Source organism: Corvus moneduloides, chromosome 14 (assembly GCF_009650955.1).
Source record: "Corvus moneduloides isolate bCorMon1 chromosome 14, bCorMon1.pri, whole genome shotgun sequence".
Classification (NCBI taxonomy): Eukaryota; Metazoa; Chordata; class Aves; order Passeriformes; family Corvidae; genus Corvus; species Corvus moneduloides.
Window position 1 is genome coordinate 13,091,895 of NC_045489.1, and position 19,226 is coordinate 13,111,120.

Here is a 19,226-nt window from a genome sequence, read left to right on the forward strand (position 1 = left end):
TGTCTGTGATGTGTGTGAATGTCTGGTAATGTGGCAGCTTTCCATCTGCCTATCTCATCCTTTCAGTTCAGACTGATGAATGAAGGTGGAGGTTGTGAGGAGCTTCCTTTGTTTGCCTGTTTTCTTTCAGTGGCTCATTTCCAATACCTGGTGGTGATAATACTAGCCTGTCCACCACCCAGTGCTTCTTTCTGTAGTAAGTGTGGCTTGTAGCAACAGAAACTGTGAATGCTGGTGCTTATGCTAAGATGGCATTGTTGCATTTCATTTTACAAAACATATATATTGTGAAGATGGAAGCTGGTCTTACAGCAAACTTTGTTTTAAAAAGCTGTGAACAATTTTTTAATTTAAAAAAATGAGGTTTCAGCTTCACTGTTGAGAGCTGAACATGCATTTGCCCATTTAAAGGAAGCTATATGTTACGTCATTATAAATAATTGCAAATATTAAGGAGTTTTATCTCCTGGGTTTCATAGTGTAGGCTCCATGTATGTTAGTAACGTGACTAGCTTTAAGCTTTTCTTTTTTTTGAGACATTATTTCTTTTAATCTATAATCTTCTGATTACTTTTTAAAAGAAGTGCTATTCTTACTTCTAATTGTAACATGCCAAAACCTGGAATATGCAAACAGTGTCTCTTAATGTAATGTTAAGTCTCCCATAATTTTATTTTATGGCCTTATTCCAAAGAGGGAAGACCCATTAATTAATTTTTTCTTAATTTTGTTTCAGCTACGTGTTGTGTCTCAAGAAGTAAAATTCAGTCCTAGTGATCTTGAAGAGCTTTATGAATTGTTCAAGGTAATGTGCCATTTTCCTCACTTACTGAACAGACTTTGATATGGCTTTAATAAATAAAGGTTGGACTCAATGTATGTTTTACATGCCAGCTGTAAATCTGATTACGTAGTTAACTCCTCACATCTTTCCCCTGGAGTGACTTGTTGTTTCCTTAAACCTCATGTTTTATCTTTCTTTGCAGAAGGAGCACTTTCTTTCATGTTACTGGAGTGTAAATAGTCCTGTCCTGCAACATCATGATGCCAGTCTGCCCTACCTTGACCAGTACCGCATTGACTGCCAACAGTTCAGGGTTCTCTGCCATCTCTTGAGCCCCTGGTCACACTGTGCCAACAGGGACTCCCTGGCCCTGTGGACATTCTGGCTGATGGATGAGGGCTCTGACTGCCTTATAAACTTCAAACAATTTGCCTGTGTTCTTGGTATGGCAACAACACATACATGAGCACGTTCACGAGGCTCCTGGGAGTAGTCCTGCGGTGTGTCACCTTCCATACACGATATGGAGAGCTAAGGAGACTTAGTCTCTTAACACAGGGTCAAATAGTGTGATTTTTATCACAGACAGAATAATCCCCTCTTGGAGATTAAATTTAAATATGGCTTGGCGATCAAAATATCAAAAAATTAGAATGGTCTGATCTCATTGCCCAGCCTGTTTGGTTTATGATAAATCTTCATACTAAGTCATCTTATACACAGATTGTGCAGGATGACCAATGCCTTGTATCTCTGGGGAACTGAAAGCTTTCTTGGCTCACTGCTCTGTTCCTTTCATCTTGTTTTCAAAGTGGTATTATTCAGGAAACAAAAATGTAAGGGAAATGTGGAGATGTTAGTGCTGTATTTCTTTGGTGCTGTGGTTTTATTTTAGTAAGTCATAGACATTATTAGTGTTCTTTCCTCAGCATAGGCTAACCCCAGGCTCAACCACAGGTGATAGTGCTTTCCTTAAGATTAATCTCTGATTATACTCCCTGTAAGGTAGGGCAGGTGTCCAGTTCCAACCTCCCTGGGTTGTATTTCTTTAGGTTAAACAAGTGTTTTAAAGTTTGGTCCAGTTGAATAGACTGTCCTTTCCCCTAACAGATACGATGTATAATGGAAGCTTCACTGACAAACTCAAGCTTCTTTTTAAGTTGCACATCCCTCCAGGTAAGTGAGAAGCAGTGGCATTTGGGGAGAGCTGTTTCTGGTCTTTGTCATTGTTATTACTGCTTTGGTAATGCCTGGGTGCCACAAACCCACTTTATTCAATCATTTATTGCAGCTTTTACTGAAGTAGAATATCTAAGCCCTTCCAAAGGGGATGATCTTTCAAAAGAAGAGCTGATCCACTTCAGCCAACTCAGTGGTAAGCTCCAGAGTGTGAGGTTTTGCCTGCAGAATATGAGAAGGGATCTATTACTTATCCTGTGAAAAATGGGGATTTCTTCTGAAAACTAGTAAATCCAGTAAATTATATCCCTGTTAACAGAATCCTCTGTGAAGATCTTCTGTAGATAGTTAAAATTTAATAAAGTTGTGGGGAATTTGTGGGTAGCTCATCTGATGGTTGAATTCAAAGGCCATAGGTGTTTACATGGAAATAGCAGAGCGTATTTGGTTGGCATTTTTCAGCATTGTAGGCAGCCTGTTGTGGTTTTGAAGTGATGGTCGTTTTATTTTTGCATCCTGGGCATAAAGGGATGGTATTTTCTGCCTCAAGAATTAAAATACCAAATCCATACTTACTTTGAGGCACATAAGCAAGTGTTTCAAAATTCAAACCTGAAAAAGGTTTAGTAAGTTTATGGAGTTGATAAAATAATCTGTTTCAAATACTCTTGAAAGCTGTGTGATTTTTATAGGGAAGACAGATCCCCTTTTGGTTTTTAAAATCTGCCCGAAGTAGATAATAAATAGGTACTGTTCCTGCTGCTCTTCAAGTAATGGACCATGAACATTATAAAGATTATTTGATATAACTGATAGCAGTTTCATTTGTGATCTTCTGCCTCACATTGGCTTCTATTTTTATAGAAAGTATGCAAATTTTACCACGTGGTTTCTTCTTTACCTAATCTGTGCTGAGAACATTGAGGGTCTTGCCCCTTAAGGAAGGAATTTTTGATAAGGGAAATGAAACATTGGTCCTCTTTTCTGAAATAAATAACTTGTTTGTTTGTTTGTTTCTTCTCCTAAATTGTAGTTTCATCTGTTGGGGATAGTCTTGAAAGTGATTCTTTGAAGAGCAGCCCAGAAAAAGGTAAAAGAATCCTGGTGGCACATTTGGTAACTGTGTCTTTTGGGGGAGTAGAGCTGGGAAAGTGTGTGCTGACAGAGTATATTCAGTAACATCATCCTTAGTGCGCTGCTAACATTCTCTCCACTTATGTAAGTGTAGTTGTGGGAGCAAAAGGGCAGTGTAAACTCTGCTCCTGTGTAGTCCTTGGCCCCACCACTCTGTTGAGAAGGAATGACACTGAAGATGCCAGTTCTTTTGCTTATCATCTCTTAGTTCTTGTGGGAAGCTCTTAGTTCTTGTTTGTTCACTTTTTTTTTTTTTTTTTTTTTCACTTCTTCCCCTTCATAAAGGGAAGGGGAAGGTTGATATTCAGGCATATCTGAAGCAATGGCAAGATGAACTTCTTAAAAAAGAAGAAAACATCAAGGATTTGCCAAGAATGAATCAGGTAAACGGTCTGTCTCTTATTTCAGTCTATTTTATCTTGAAAGTTTACCCTTTAAGTCTTGTTACAATATTTCTAAAGGATTTGTAGGATCCCTTAAATTTCAAATCTTCACATCAATCATTGGACTGTAGCTTTTTAAAACTGCTGTAACGTATGAAGAGAGGGACTTTGAGACACACAGAGGTTTCTCAGAGCTGGTCCATGCTGTCATTAGAGCAGCTGCACCAGGTGCCTGGCAGCAGCAGGCACTGGAATGAGAGCACAACAGGTAGTGAAACAAGACAGTTGTGTTGCTCTTCTCTGAACAGTCTCCTCTGTATCTCTCTGTAGTCTCAGTTTATCCAGTTCTCAAAAACTCTCTACAATCTGTTCCATGGGGATCCTGAGGAGGAGCTGTTGTATCGGGCTATCGCGGTGGTGACCAGCCTCCTGCTGAAAATGGAAGAAGTTGGCAGAAGACTGCAGAGTCCCATGTCACCTGTCAAAAGTCCACTTGCTGATACAGAGATGGCTGCTGGAGTCCCCAAAGAAAGGCAGGAGGAAAGCAGCTCTGAGCAGACTGAAGGCAGTAGAGCACAGAGTTCGGGAGGGAACCATGAATGGTCTTTTGCCTTTGAACAGATTCTGGCATCCTTATTAAATGAGCCAGCCTTTGTGAGATTTTTTGAAAAACCTCATGACATAAAAGCTAAAATAGAGAGTGCTAAAAATTTACAGCTTAAAGCAAGAACCAGAGTGTAATTTTCTTTACCTTTGACTCTGAATTAATCACATGAAATGCTTACAAATGAAGGCCGTAACTATGGAAATCAAGTCTGGTGTTTACATGGGGAATGAAGTTTGAAGAGTTAGCTTTAATTATCAGATTACTGGTATGTAATGTAAATAAAAATAGTTTGAAGCACAATCACTTTCTTGCATTGTTCATAAGTTTCACTCCGAAAAAAGGGACTGAATAATAAACTGTCTTTACCATGTTATTAAAACATGCCACATTGCTTGGAGATACTGGGTGTGTACCTGTTGCAAACCTATCTGAATGACTGTTGTTAGAGTGAGTGTTCTCCAGGTTCATTTCTATTACTGTGATAAAAGGAATTACTTTTTTCCATTTTCACTTTAAAGGAGTATCAACAGCTTGGAGGTTGTCTTCCACAGTAATTAATTATTTACAAACTTGCATGTGGACTGGGGTCAAAGCAGGGTGAAGACTAAGAACAGAGGCTGTGGTAGCACAAGACCATGAGATTAGAGAAGGAAGTTGCCCTGCTCTCTATTCCTCTGCTTTAATGTTACCCATGGGTCTGGACTCCAGCAGATTCCAGCCCCTCACAGCAGTTTGCAGACTGCATTCTCCCAGCCCGTGGCTCAGTATTTGCAACAAAAAAACTGGTTGCCTGCTTTTCTAGCTTGGCCTAGAGGTCTCTTTCCCACTTTCATACCAATCCTCCTACAAAAAAAGGTGAAAAGGACAGAAGCTTATTTGTTCATCCAGGCTGCACAAGGATGCAAAACCTAATATTGTTTGAAATCAAGGGAAAGCAGTGGCTAAATCTGTCTGACCACATGGTGTTTGTACTTTATGTGGCAAGAGGAGCCATTCTTGTCTTCTTAGGAGCATGTTGATGAAATGTAGAGTTTTTGCTGGTGTTTGAAAAGTCCAAGCACAGGCCAAGTGTAGCTGAATGCTGACTATTGAGCTGCTCAGGGACAGATTGCAGTTGCTTCTTTGCCTACCCTGAGTCCCTATCTCAACCCAGTAATTACTATTGCTTTTCTATAGCACTCGGGATTATTGCTGCTGTAATATTTTCCATCTGTCAGGATTCAAGGCAACAAGAAAACCCCCTTGAATCTGACTTGAAATTTTTAATATAGAAAATATGATATAGTGGAGATCCTGTGGAGGAAAGCTCTGCCAGTGTAAATGCTGAGAAATGTTGACTTTGGTAACTGGTGCTAGAAGGCATTCAGAGGAGGGTAAGAGCTTGTATTTTAATAACAATAGCAAAGTAAGTGGGGAGTCTGTGCTAAACTAGATAAAAATGTCTGTTTCTAAAGCCTGTATGACAATCTTTTTCTGCAGAGCAGCATTATTTTTATACTGTGCATGTTTTTTTAAAGAAGCAGAATGGGGATGGTATCTTTCTGAGGCTTTTCTTGCAATACTAGTGTGAATGAAGAATAAAACAAATTTCTGACTTGTGTTACAGGCATTTTGTGAAATGCCATCATTGCAGTTGGTGTTAAATTGATGAATTATGTCTTATACTCTCCCCGATAGTCTCAGGTATTAATGTAAAATAAAGTTTTACTGAAGAAGTCCAAAAGCTTTATCATACATGTAGAGAATGAGGAAGTTTTTTTCAGAAGCCTTCACAAAGTAATTGCACTTGATACAATACAGTGCTGATTTGTATTTTTATGTATAAAATAGAAAAACTAATTTATCCATTTAAGTGGATTTGTATAGGGCCACACTGTATTACTTCTCTGAAAATGTATTTACTCACTGTTTTCACAAAGTTGTTTAGAAATACAAAGCAGATGATATTGTTGTTCTAGTCCAGGATGTACTCAGATAAGGTTTGATCAGTGAGTAATTCTACTGCAAATAGCCATGATGAATTAATGGAGCCTCACAAAAATACATACAGCTGCCCATCCCAAAAGCTTTTGGAGGTTTATGAGAGATATTGTTTATGTCAACAAGTAGTCAAAGCTGTGAACTGTTTGCTAATCAAGGTAACAGAGATATGAAAGTCTTAAATTTCAAAGACTTTTTTTAAATGAGAAAGAGCCAAGATATGAATATCTAAGTACAGAAGAGTGTGGTGAAGGAACTTGCAAAGTACAACAACCTTCTGTTGTTAGCTGGTTGTAAAAAGGTGCTCAGTTTTTACAATGCCCTTTTCTATCAGTGCCCACCCAAGAGACTGTAGAGCCTTTGCCAGGTGCGTAGAAGCTCTTGTCAGATGTTGTGTCTATGTATAAAGAAACATTACCAGCATATATATATATATCAAAATAGATTTAAAGTGAGAAGTTAGGATATGTAGGGGAACACTAACTTTTATTAACTGCATGGATTTTTTGTTCAATTTTTTAATATTTTTTCCCAAAATAGGTGGTGTCTTTAAATTCTTCCTGTAATACACCTGCAGGTTGATCCAGGAAGACTAGTCCCAGTGACCAGGCATCCAGTCTCAGCAGGATGGAGGGTGGAGCGAGGTCACTTCCAGCAGGCTGGCAGCATTCAGGCAATGGCCCACCTTGGCAGGGTCTTCCTGTTGGAACCTCTGGAGCATGGGCTGGTCCTCTGGGGAGATGTAGATGTAGCAAGTGCCAGTGATTTCCAAGGAGTGTGACCCAGAGGTATGTTTGCTGAGCTACTACCACAGTGCACCAGAAGTTGAGCTCTGCTTGTGACAGAGTAACTCTGGAGTTAGTGTTTAGCTTCTTTCCTTTGCTTTCCTATTCCAGCTCCTTCCATCCCTATTCCAGACAGGCTGGCTAACAAATAGATGCAGGTTTACCTGGGATTTGCTAGAGCAACAGCAGCTCGTTCCCTGCCTTCATTCCTGAAGAGTGATACCTTGACTTCAAAGCCCTGCACAGTCAGGGACAGAGGTCCCTGTGCCATACAGCTTCTTGGCCAGGTGAAGCTGGTGATGCAAAGATGGCCCCAGACTCCCATCACATCACCTGAGGGCGCTGGGTGTGCCCACAAACAGGAAGCACTTCTGTTGTGTCACTTCACTCATCTGTGTTACTTTCTTTCTGTAAGTCTTCATGAAGTTTTCCGCCTTTATTTTCAGGTTCAGTCATAGGAAATAAATGCAGGTGTATCATTCAGTACAAAATAGGCAGTTGTAGGTAGGCTATAGATTGCTACAACTACTGATGCTGTTTGTACAGTTTGACAATTGCAGTGCCTGCTGCAGCATCACCCCTGTGACTCGGCAGCTGTGTCACGGGGACTCCACAGCACTGACAGTGGCTCTTGAGGACACTGCACAGTCCTTCCTTGTGGCTGGGCCATTGTTGCTGTGTACTGAGATGCCTTTTGTCAGACCTAATCAGTAGCCTGGGGACACAGCCAGCAGAGCTGTGATGTCTTCTCGGTCTTGCCATATGGAATGTGCTGCTCTGGAGCCTGGCGCTGCTCCCTGTGCTTGGGGTGACCAGTGGCAGCCCTGACCCCCACAAGGAACTGGCTGCTCTGTGTGCCCAGCACAGGCCTTGGGCATGTGAGGGGAGGAAATAACTCAAAAAATACCAGCTCTTTCCACCATGGGGGAGAACTGATGGTAATTCAACCAGTAGCATTTCCCAGGACATGGAAGTGGCTGCTGCCATGTGATACAGAAAAATCACTTTCTGTTTCCATCGATTCCTAAAACAGGCCACTTGTTCATCACTCTAATGGCTGAATAATAATGTCATTTTAGAAGAGTTTGCTACCATAGTGACTAAGAAATAGCTGTGTGTTGATTTTGTCAGAAGTTTCTCATCCAATTGTACCATACAAGGTTCTTGATTGTGATTGCTGTTGTTATCTGGACTAAAACAGAAGGAAATATTCCGATTTGTTTCCAGAAAAATAGGCTATTCTGTCTTTTTTGCTATAGCTTTGTCACTTTACCAAGATGGCAGCACATGTTTGTGTTGACAGATTGGCTTTTAAACAATGTGTTGTATGCAGAGGTACTGTAAGACAAATGGGATGTTAAATAAAATATTGTTTCCCTTAAGAAAAAACCCCTGTCTTTGAGGCACTATTATTTCTTGTGATGGCCTGTTGTGGAAGTTCCTTCAAGAGTGCTGGCCATGTTAAAGCCATGTTTAGTCAGTGCATTCCGAAACAAGGACCAAGCCAAAGCCCCTGCTGGGACAGCAGCCTCCCAGAAGTGGAAGAAAAATGGGGACCTGTGTTTTGCAGCCTGGGACTAGTTTAGGCTGGAGTACAGCCCGAGCTGGCTTCAGTGCTGACCTGGTAAGTGAGAGAGCCCAGGAGTACTGGCACTTGCTTTTTGCATCCAAATTCAAACAGTGTGCAGACCCTGATCTCTTGTTCTTTCTAATTTATGCATTGCTCCTATTGCCTCTGGCACTGGTCACAGAAATCCCATTCCTTGTCCTGAGCCCCATCCCTTCAGCTGTCCATGCACATGGACACAATGGCTGCTGCTCTTGTCTCTCCTGGAGAGTAGGGATCAGATCCCCAACAGACCCACACCACCCAGGGAATAACAACAGTACATAGTGTGTAAGAGTATTATTTTATTTCTTCTTATTTTTTTTTAAATACTATGTACAATCTGTTTAAAGCTTGTCAAAATGCACGGGCTCCCATTCAATGGAGCTGTGCAGGGACATAGATTCAAAACAAGAATAAAATCTTTACTGTTCATCTTCATAAGACACTTACTTTTTCCCATTACAAAATACTTTTAAGAATAGTAACATTTATAAATGTATTTATATTCAACATCATATAAAATAAACCAAGATTTATACTCAATTCTTGACTTTTTCTTGTTTTCTTTTTTTTTCTTGCATGGACTATACAATATATACAGTAACTTCTCATTGTGTTTGTCAAATCAGCCTGATTATACCCACCAGGCTTTAGCTTATATGTACAAATACGCTAAAAGTGCAAGACTTTATTAATTAAAGCTGCCTGTGTTTTCAGAGGTCTGGAATTGTGTGGCCTACATATATTTATATATAGATATACATCTCCATACATATAAATGTATATTAAAAATACGTACATCTATATATAGACTTATAGTATATAGGTAATTGTGTATGAGAGAACCTCAGAACATTTATGACTGATAGGTCAACACTGACACTGGAGGCCAACCCTGCTGCCATCGGTCACGTCCCTGCCCTCTGCTTGTCACCAACAAGTCACACTTGTGTTTTCTTGTAAGCGGCTGGAGGGGTGTGAACCAAACCCACCAGCAACCCTCAATTCCAAATGAGTCATAAAAACACAGGTCATAGCTAACACCGAGGTAAACAAATACAAATCAACCTGAATAAAGAGATTTTTTATCCATCTATTTTTTTGAGCATCAGGGACAATATAAGGCAAAACCCTCCTGGCCCTGACTCAGCCTCCCCCTTGGCTGGAGACAGACTGAGCAAAGACCAAGCAAGGCCCAGAAAGGGACAGTGGGATTTTGTCCTTTGGAGCATGTCAAGAAAACAAGGCCCTGCCCCTGAGGCAGTGCCTGGGACTGTGCAGCCCCCGTCCACCAGCAGCGAGGCCAGCGGCTGGGGGTGCTCTAAGGGGGGGGCACATGATAAAGTGCATTTTTAGGTGTCTGGTTTTAGCAAGGCTGATCTAACATGTAAACATCCTCACCAAGCTCCTGTGCTCCTTGCTGGGAGCTGTGAGCAGGGGCTGTGCCCCCAGCCCTCTGTCCCTGCAGCCCAGTGCTGCCATCAGCAGGGCCGTGCCCAGGGCCCGGCCCCATCTGGCACACCCATTGCCTCCCACCTCCCCCGGAACCCCTTCCCACCCCTATTTTTTTTTGGACTCACTGCCAAAGCCACAGCAATGCCAGAAAACTGCTCTGCCTCAGCTACCTCCCTACCACGCCCTGTTAAAAAAATACACCCCCAAGCCCCCGACCCCAACCACCACCACCTCTGAGATCCATTTGATTGCCACCTGCCATGTCTGGGCTCATGTGTGGTGATGGGGCACTGCAGACAAGCCATGGGGATGTGCTGGGGTGATGCAGGTTTAATGGGGAAGCCAGGGAAATGCACAGCCTTTCCCTTCAGCCAGCCACCCTGAGCCACAAACTGCACAGTGCCGGAGCCCTAACACAAATATATGTGTTTGCCTCCCCTTCAACATTATGTGCCAAGGCTATGGTGGAAAAAATCCCACGAACAACAACCCCCACAAACAACAATCCCAAAAATACAACCCCCACCTACTGCACCCTCATGAGCCACCCCACTGCCTTAGAATGGGGAGAGGGAGACCCTAACACTAATAGTGCTTTAAAAACACAAGGTTCCTACCCTGAAGGCTCTATGCTGGCCCTTACTGCAGCACAAACCTGCAGAGTAGGAAAGCCCCAGGTGTTACTATTTCAGCTCCAGACTGCCCCACAAAGGCAGGTGTTCCACATCCCACTACCAGCAGTGAGGTGGCCCCAGCCCATGGCTCTGCTGTAGCCACAATTTCTTGTGATGGTTTGAAATGGAGGGGCTGGCTCCGTGTCCAAGAGCAGCTGCTCGGTTGCCCAGCACCCAGGGGCTGCATGTGCTGTGTGAGCTGGGGCCCAGCCAGGGACTGTGCTGACAAGGCATGAGCCCCGATACCAGACCCCAGGCTGTCGGGCACCTCACTGCCTCCATTCTATGGCCCAGAACACTCCCCAAAATGCTGCATGTGGCCAGCTCTGCAACCCACGATCCATCATGTCTGGCACCCCGGGAGTTGTGCACTCAGTGTCCCAGTCAAAGCTGACCCGTGCAGATGCTTTTGCCAAGGGAGGGGACACATGGAAAGCCAGGGACTGGCACAGCTTTTGTTCAAAACACCAAAGCACCCTGGGGCCCTGCACCAGCCCCAAAAGCTCCTGGCTGAGCCCAGCTCCAGCAGCCTGTCCTCCCACCACCACTCCCCAGGCAATGTGGCACAGCAAAACCCCATCCCCTTCCCCAGGAAGAACTGCTGGGAAACAGCCCCTGGTGTACCAGGGCTGGACGAGCCCCACTGCGCCCTTCTCTTGAAACACAGGGCTGCTTGGAGCTGCTTGTGCCAACAGCACCAGTAACACCAGCCGCTGCAGTGCTGCGAAGGGCCAAGAAAGTGGCTTGCAGAAGGAAAAGAAGGAAACACACACAAAAAGAAAACCCCATTAAAAAAAAAAAAAAAAAAGGCAAAACCAAGCATTCTTTGCTTGGTTTCAACAGATGCTAGCAACTAAACATTAGGAGCTAACTCCTCTCTAAACCTTGCTCTGTCTGCCAGCTGGAGCTTTACTGCTAGATGGACCTGGTCCTAACTAACCACTGCCCTGCAAAGTTTACAGTAATGGCCAAACCCACCTATGTTTGGGCTCTAACAATGCCCAAAGTTAGTACTCAGCTACTAACACTTCAAAAATGTACTTTTTAATTTTTCCTTTGGAAAGACACAAACAGTAGGGACACTTAACTATACACCCACTGAGGAATAAACTGGTTTTTCAATTCATAAATATAAACATATAGTTAAAAAGTGACAATTTACAAAAATACAATTTATTGCTGACCCTATGGGCTTGTAACATCGCGTGCGTTGTGATTATACATTTTGGGTTTGCCAAATTGAAACATGACCTAGCAAAACCACAAAGTTTGCTGTCATATGCTGTTCTATGCATGTTTGTTTGTTTTTATGTATAGAAACATATACAACTACATCACTTGAAACAAACAAAAAAAAAAGGAGAAAAGATTCTTTGTCTGTAACCTGAAAAATATTTGGCTACAGGGAGTAAAAACCATACAAATTTATCTTCACTTGTTAACCAAAACCAAAACATGACAAATATTGTACTAGCTGCGATGTGAGCTGGTATAACAACAGTAAGAAATTCAGGCAAAAGTGGTGTTATGTAAATTAGCAGCATTATCCAATCTCCTGGAAAACAAAAATATGCGGGACTGAGGTATAGAAAAAGGAAAAAGGAAAAAGAATCCACAATGGACCTACTACAGCAAAACGAGTTATGTACACGGTAATCCAATGGTGTCCTGCGGACTGGTACAGTCTATGTGCTCCAAATGCTGGGCTTAAATTCACAGTGACTTTCAGCATTGAAGTCCTGAATGGAAAAGGGTTTTTTCCATTGCAAACTGAGCTTCACAGCGACCTGATACCTCCCTTCCCTGCAGCCAGAAAGCCACCACTTCCAGTGGCACCACGGTGTTGGGCCAGGGCACACCCTGCTGCCGGAACAGCATCACGGACTGCTGCAGGGGAATCCCAGCAAACAAGGCCCTTGCAGCCATGCATCCCTGTCAGGGATCATCCCTCTGGCCACCACCTCCCCACGGAGCCTGACCTCTCCCGTGCCGTGCTCTGACGGCATCGTGCTCTCCTGCGTGCGCCCGCGCGCAGCAGCTGCAGCCGTGTGGTCCTTGTCTCCCAGAACCGACCTTCAGGGCAGCTGCATCTCAGGCAGGTCGGGCAGGTTGCAGGGCTGGCCCTGCGTGTGGTGGCTCTGCTGCTGCGGGTGGAGGAAGTAGCTCAAGGGGTTCTGCTGTGGGGTGTGGGGTGGCTGGAAAATGCGCTGCGTCGGAGCCCCAGGCACCAGCTCAGGACCTTGCATCTGTCGGGAGACACAAATCTGAGCAGTCAGACCTGCTCCATCACCCAGCTGTCCCTCTCTTGCTGCAGGGCTGATGCTGAGGCTCATGCCCAGGAGTGTGTGCAGCAAGTCCTAAACTTGAGGGTATCAGCTGTGCCCCTTAGGATGCTGTTGCTGTCAGCAAAACCAACAATGCCTGGAGAGCACAGGGGGGAGGCAGGACCCATCTGTCCTAACAGGCTCATGGGGAGCCCAGCAGGAATGGAGACCTCCAAACACTACTCGAATGCAAGGTAAAATCTGCAGGATGTGCAGCTTTGATCTAGCATGGGAAAGACCTTCAAACAACCAAGGAAGAGGTCCTAGAGTGACCATGTATCCACCCATGGCTGGTACCCCAAAGACCTGGACTTGCTGTTTCACCCCAGTGTCCACATTGCTCGTCCTCAGGACCTCCATGCAGCCCATGAGGACATGTACCCAATGCAGGGACAGTTCATGCCACATTTGCTAACAACAGTGATTCATTTCTCACTCTAAATCCAGTCCTGCTGTGTGGCTGCTTTCAACTGTACCTACTCCTCCTGTTTTCTTTTCTACCATCTTTGCCTGGAGGACTGTAACTGACCTCTGCCATCCAGGCAGGGCTTGGAGAGAGTGTTACTAATGAATTACTAGTTTCAACAGCCCCTCTCCTTGGCGGTGTCACTAGTTCAGCATATACTGATGTAAACTGTGTGTTGAAAAACCAAAATCACCTTGTCCAGATGCGTGTTGTGAAATACCCATTTATTAAAAGAAAGCTCTGAGGGCAGCTGACAAAAACCTTGCTCTGCTGAGATGTAACAGCAGGAGGTATGTTTTCCAAAGAGCTTATCTCTTATCATATTTCATGACTACAGCAAGCTTCCCACCACACCTCCTCGGGGTGAAAAGCTGTGTTTGAAAAACTGGGTATTTCTTCCGTACATGCTGTGACAACTCTGTTGGAAAATACGGCCTTGAGCGGGTGCAGTCAGCCTGCAAAGGTAGAGCACTTGGCTCTGTGGAGATACAATGGGAACGGAGGATGTGCAAAGGCACTGACCAGGTTTGATCAGCCAGATAAGCCCCATTTCTTCAAAAAACCCCAACCAATCCCTAAGCCATCCCTGTACCTCCTCAGAAACCTGCTCCAATACCTGAAGGTAGAGGCGGTGCTGCTGAACCTGCTGCTGTGGCCACTGGTGGAGATGAACTGGTGTGCTGGCCTGGTGGGATGTGAAGCTGGTGTGTGGGATCATCAGAGACGGGGAGAAGATGGGTGGCGGGGCTGGAGGTCGGACGGCGCTGCAGGTGACTGGCTGCACCTGCGCTGGGGGAGGCAGGGTCTGCTGCTCTGCAACGAATCTGCCACAAGGAGGAAAACCAGGCGTGAGATCCCACACCCAGACCCACCCTCAGAAAGGGCACGGGGGAGCCCAGCTGCTGCAGGAGCCAGCCTGGAGCAGGGCTGGCCAAACCGTGCAGACCCTGCTGACAGCAGGCCCCAGATTCCCCCCTGCCCACAAAGCACGGACTGCAACTGCTGAAGATAAAGGTTTTCAAGGCTGTACATTTTCTCTGTGTCTTGGCCAAGCATTTTCCGCTTTGCAAAAGCCAGAAAATGGTTAATTTTTTTTTCAAAGCACTTTATTTATCAAAAAGTTCTTTGTAGTTAAAAACTATTCTCATTAGTTTTTCTCCTAACTGGCTGAACTTTTGTTTCACTTCAGACTGTTTGTGTTTGCACAATCAGGTGCAAGTTTTTCCACGTCTTTTTCAGTGCCATTAAGTGTCCTGCTAAGACACTGCAGGAAAACAAGGGCCAGCAGAGACTCACTTTCCTTGCTGCCTGCTGGCACTGCTCTGCACAGGCTGGCCACTGCTGTTGGCTGCAGGCATCATGGCTTGGATGGACTGATCCAACAGCATCCTGTGGTGGAAGGAAAACAGAGGATGGTCAGGGAAGGGAGAGGTCCAAGCTCCTGTCAACAACTCCTTGAAAATCCTCCATGAAAGAGGGTAAACCACTATCTTGAAAACAAGCTAATGAAACAGGATGCTTCTTATCACCTCACATCTCTCCTGTGAATATAGGCTGAGAAGATTGGGATTGTTGAGACTGGAGAAGAGAAGGCTCCAGGGACACCTTATAGCACCTGTAATCCCAGTAAAGGGATTACAAGAGAGCAGGAGAGGGACTTTTGACAAAGGCATGGACTGACAGGACAAGGGGGAATGGCTTTAAACCGACAGAGGGCAGGGTTAGATTAACTTATGGAATTTTGGAGAGAAAAGGATTTAATGCCCTTGATACAGCATGACGTGCACAGCACCTTGCTTGCCTGCACACTGGGCTCACCCCTGCAGAGGGAACATCCTTATACCTGCTGTGGCATCCTGAGCCCAGTGCCCCGAGCCCAGCTACACCTGCCCTCCCTGCTGCCCCAGTACTGCTATTTTCTGTCACTGCCCCCAGGATGGTCCCAGCAGGGCTGTGGGTACCTGAGGCTCCTGTCCTGGCTGTAGTCAGCTGGTGGTTGCCTCTCACTGCTGTCAGTTGGCACCTGCGCAGCCACAGCGATGGGGTGTGTCTGGGAGAACACCATGGGGTTGTTGTAGAGGGGCACTGAAATGCTCGCCTGCCCTGGCACACACATTTGCTGCCCTTGGCTTCCTCTCATTGGGTGCTGCTGCTGCTGCTGCTGCTGCTGCTGCTGTACCTGAAATGAAGACATAGGTACCCATGCACATTTTAAAGCTCCCTAATGGAAGGATAAAATAATCACTTACAGTGGGCAGATGGGAAAAGGAGAAGGAACAATAGGATATTGTCTCTGAACACAGCAGTAGGAACAGTGTATCTATTCAAGACAACCAACCCATTAGTGTTTATTGTCCCTGCAAGGCAGGTGTTGGCATCCCCAGACAGTCTCTTGAGAAATTAGGTAAGGGCACAAAAGGCTTGAGGAAGAAAAGAACAGCTTAAGAGAAGAAGTGCAAATCCAAAGTCTCCAAGGAAAGCATCTCATCTGTCCTTTAAAGCAGCAGTTTTGGCTTGCTTTGCTTTTGAACAACTCAAGTCTTTCCGGTCTTAATAGTGGATTTAGGTCTACTGATGACAAAATTGTTTTTTCAAAGCTGCCTCCCAAGATTCCTCAGGCAGAGGAAAATTAATCTTTTAAAATGATGCCTACTCCCATGTTATGAAACCACAATTCTCACTGGCTATGAATGAGCATTGTGTTGATGAGAGCCCAGACTTCCCATTCACTTCCTCCCCAGTCACCAGGAGGGCTCCAGCAGTCCCTGGGGTTCAAATGCTTTTTGGCTACCTGGCTTTTATTTTTACAGTTGAGTGATGTTGTTCACAACTGACTCTTGACACAAATTTCTCAACGCCACCTAGGCAGTAAAACCAACACAGAGGGGATGCTCGGGACCACGGGGAGGACTGACGGGGCAGACAAGGATTTGGAAGCCAGGAAAGGGGGTCATGAAGACAACGAAGCAGCCAGTGACCTGGGGGGCTGTGCCACAGGGGTCCCTGAGGAACGGGCGTGGTGACAGCAGGTGGGTGCTGCAGTAGTGCTTCGTCCCCATGAGGCCTGGCTGCTGTGACTTCTTGGCCGTGGTCTGCCTGGGTGTCCCCTGCGGCGGCGGCCTCCGGGGGCTCGGCTGCTGCACGTTGTTAAAGACGACGGGGATCGGCTGCTGCATCAGCATCTTTAAACAAAAGAGGAACAGGAGTTGTTGGTTGTACCACCTGGCAGAAATAACACTGCAGCAGCAGCAGTATCTCTAAATCCAGGGGCAGAGTGAACTATGAGCAACGGAAAATCAAATGTTAGCTTGTGTCAAATATTTTTTCAGAGACAGGACCGTTCCAGCTCCATTGTGCCTGCTGTATTTTGCAGGAGCGGCAGTGGGGATCCAGCAGCACTAACCAGACACAGAACCACCAAGCTTTTTGTGCGCAGGAGACTTTGGATTAATTTGGGATTGGTTTTTCTAAATCACGGAAATCACTGATTCAATACTCAGATACTGATGTCACTTCATCTCTCGGGAAACACCACTCCCACATCTGAAAACACGTTACCAATTTGTCCAGAGTTCATTCCTGAATACTTTTGCCACAGACAATTTTGTTACTGCTCTGTGTGCTTAAAGGAAAAGCAAATGGCTGGTGAGTTTGGGAGCCTCAGGGGCAGCAGGTACCTGCAGGTTGGAGTCCTGCACAAGCTGGAGCTGCTCCTTGATGACGTGGAGCTCCTCTTGCTGTGTCTTGATGTCAGCTTGCAGTATGCGAGTCCTCTCCTCCAGCTGCTCCTTCAGCTGGTGCATCATCCCCAGCTGGGTGGGGAAATGGTACACTGGCTGCAGGGAAGAGAGAAAAAGGATGACAGGGTAGGACCAGGCCCGGTACTCACATTCATAGCAATGCTGGATTGAGAAAAATGATGGCTTTTCAGCTTTTGCCATAAAAAATATGATGCTGACAAAAAATGGCAATTGCATATTTAACTGAAGTGCCACTGTAGTTCCAGAGCAGCAGCACATCTGGCTCACACACAGTGCCTCCCTCCAGGTGTTGGTCTTTAGATTACTGCACAGATGAAGTGTCTACACATGGGACTCTCCTGTCCCCTCAGGATAATACCCTGCTGGTTTGGGCCCACTTGTGTTTTGTGGCAGACACTGCATCCAAACCCTTGCCACACCTCCTGGCTGGGCTTTCAGTTGTGCTGCTAATGGTATTTACCAGATGCCAGGCCCAAGTTAGGCTGCAATCCCACCTGGGGATCCATCCTTCACACCTACCCTGGCCATCTTCAATCTCTGTTTTATAGTCTGAACATTTACTGCACTGACATCAAAGCCCTGTAAGGACAGACCTTGTCATTACGGTTTATGATTCCCACATTTTTCTTGTTTTTTTCTTTTTTTCTTTTCCTGGACTAACTCAAACCTTCCTCTACTAAATGACATCCCCTTCCTCTACTAAAACTCTTCAGCATTGTATCAGCCTGCAGGTAGCTGCTACAGATTCAGGGAGAAGCCTTCAGCAGCTCACAATGCTTTTGACAAGTGTAAACCTTCTCCTGTATCCTCCTTTGGGTGTCCCACCTGCTCTCTCTGCTCGCTGAAATAAGCTGTTGCAATAATTTGGTTGCAGGTAAATCCCAGTAACAGCAACAAAAAGGGCACAGAAACCTTGTCCCCGCTCTAGGATGAGCCAGCAAGGATGGGAGGGCAGTGAACCAGAGCCACCAAGGCTGCCTTGCTGACAGGACACACCAGCGCACTTAACAAAAATAAACCACGTACCATCACAGGGTGCTGGGAGGGCACTGCCAGCTGAGCCACAGGGTTCTGAGGGAGGTGTTCACCAGGGGCTTGAGGAGTGGCTATGGCCTAGAAATGAAAATTTTGCCTTACTGTAGGTCCATAGCACCTCTAGTGCAGAGCTGGTGCTGTACCAGCTCATACCAGGGATGAACAAGTGCAGGGAATTGGACAACTGAGATTGGAGATCTGAGGATAAGTCTGCAGGGAGAATTTAGGTTCCTGCATGCCCCTGCTAATTGCAAGTCATTGGTGTCAGCATCCATTTTGGATAAAGGCCATTTCATGTGTACTAACCCCAAGAAAAGAGGGTTGGTGGTGTGAAAAGGCATTTGGCCCAGAGGAGCAAACTGAATCCTGAAAGAAGGCAGCAGAGGAGCCTCTAGCACCTCTCCACTAGCTCTGCCAGCCAGTGGCACTCCCCAGGAAGTCCCAGCACACTCAGAGTGTGGGATCCAGCATCTCTGAGGGTGAGATCAATGCTTGTTGAGCTCATTTCACAACAGCCTCAGAAAGGCTCTTGCTCCTCAGGCCCACTGACCTGAGCGCTCCTGACTGCTGCCAGCCGCAGGGCCGCCTTCTCGGCCGGAGCCCCCGGCACGGCCGGCTGGGTGGGGGTGCTGGTGTCCGTGCGCCGCATGGATGATGTGGCTGCAAGAGAGACATTCACTGTGATACAGCAGACCCGTGCCTGGCTACCCTGGCTAAGCCTGAACTCTGCATATGCAGATGGGCCAAACACTGCCAAAGTGAGACCCTCTGTGGTCCCTCTGGCTCCCCACCTGACTTGCTGGGTTCCCTCCTGATGCTAACCCCCTGTTCAGCCTGCCCTCCATGGGTATATCTAGATGAGATCCCTGCTCTCCCCACAGCAAGTACCTCAAGAAAAGTCCCCTGAGTTTCCTACCCATAGCCCCACACAGGGCACTGCAGTCACCTCGCTACCTCCCGAAGGGCAAGGTGGGCACTCACAGGAGCTGGGATGAAGCTGCCAGCAAGGCAGGCATCCTTCTGTGCTCCTTCTGCAGGGATTTCACATCA

At 45.8% G+C, this 19,226-nt stretch overlaps 2 protein-coding genes across 9 annotated transcripts in view; one reads left to right on the forward strand and one right to left on the reverse strand.

Annotated features, from left to right (window-relative positions):
• Window positions 1-5,690, forward strand: part of TBC1D8B (TBC1 domain family member 8B) — a 30,950-nt gene extending 25,260 nt beyond the window's left edge. For 2 of the 3 annotated variants that reach the window (XM_032124041.1, XM_032124042.1), the window contains 7 exons: window positions 737-805; window positions 987-1,227; window positions 1,895-1,960; window positions 2,076-2,159; window positions 2,997-3,053; window positions 3,383-3,480; window positions 3,811-5,690. In XM_032124041.1, coding sequence (XP_031979932.1) covers window positions 737-805; window positions 987-1,227; window positions 1,895-1,960; window positions 2,076-2,159; window positions 2,997-3,053; window positions 3,383-3,480; window positions 3,811-4,221 — 1,026 coding nt within the window. In that variant the 3' untranslated portion in view covers window positions 4,222-5,690. Of the gene's footprint in view, window positions 1-736; window positions 806-986; window positions 1,228-1,894; window positions 1,961-2,075; window positions 2,160-2,996; window positions 3,054-3,382; window positions 3,481-3,810 lie in introns of those variants that run through there. The other variant, XR_004243035.1, reaches the window with a different exon arrangement.
• A 3,053-nt stretch (window positions 5,691-8,743) lies between these two features.
• PASD1 (PAS domain containing repressor 1) overlaps window positions 8,744-19,226 on the reverse strand; it is a 103,587-nt gene continuing 93,104 nt past the window's right edge. For 5 of the 6 annotated variants that reach the window (XM_032124047.1, XM_032124045.1, XM_032124048.1 and 2 more), the window contains 8 exons: window positions 18,727-18,836; window positions 18,168-18,254; window positions 17,058-17,216; window positions 16,359-16,562; window positions 15,342-15,559; window positions 14,677-14,769; window positions 13,997-14,204; window positions 8,744-12,836 (listed from right to left, as the gene is read on the reverse strand). In XM_032124047.1, coding sequence (XP_031979938.1) covers window positions 12,666-12,836; window positions 13,997-14,204; window positions 14,677-14,769; window positions 15,342-15,559; window positions 16,359-16,562; window positions 17,058-17,216; window positions 18,168-18,254; window positions 18,727-18,836 — 1,250 coding nt within the window. In that variant the 3' untranslated portion in view covers window positions 8,744-12,665. The remainder of the gene's footprint in view (window positions 12,837-13,996; window positions 14,205-14,676; window positions 14,770-15,341; window positions 15,560-16,358; window positions 16,563-17,057; window positions 17,217-18,167; window positions 18,255-18,726; window positions 18,837-19,226) is intronic. The other variant, XM_032124049.1, reaches the window with a different exon arrangement.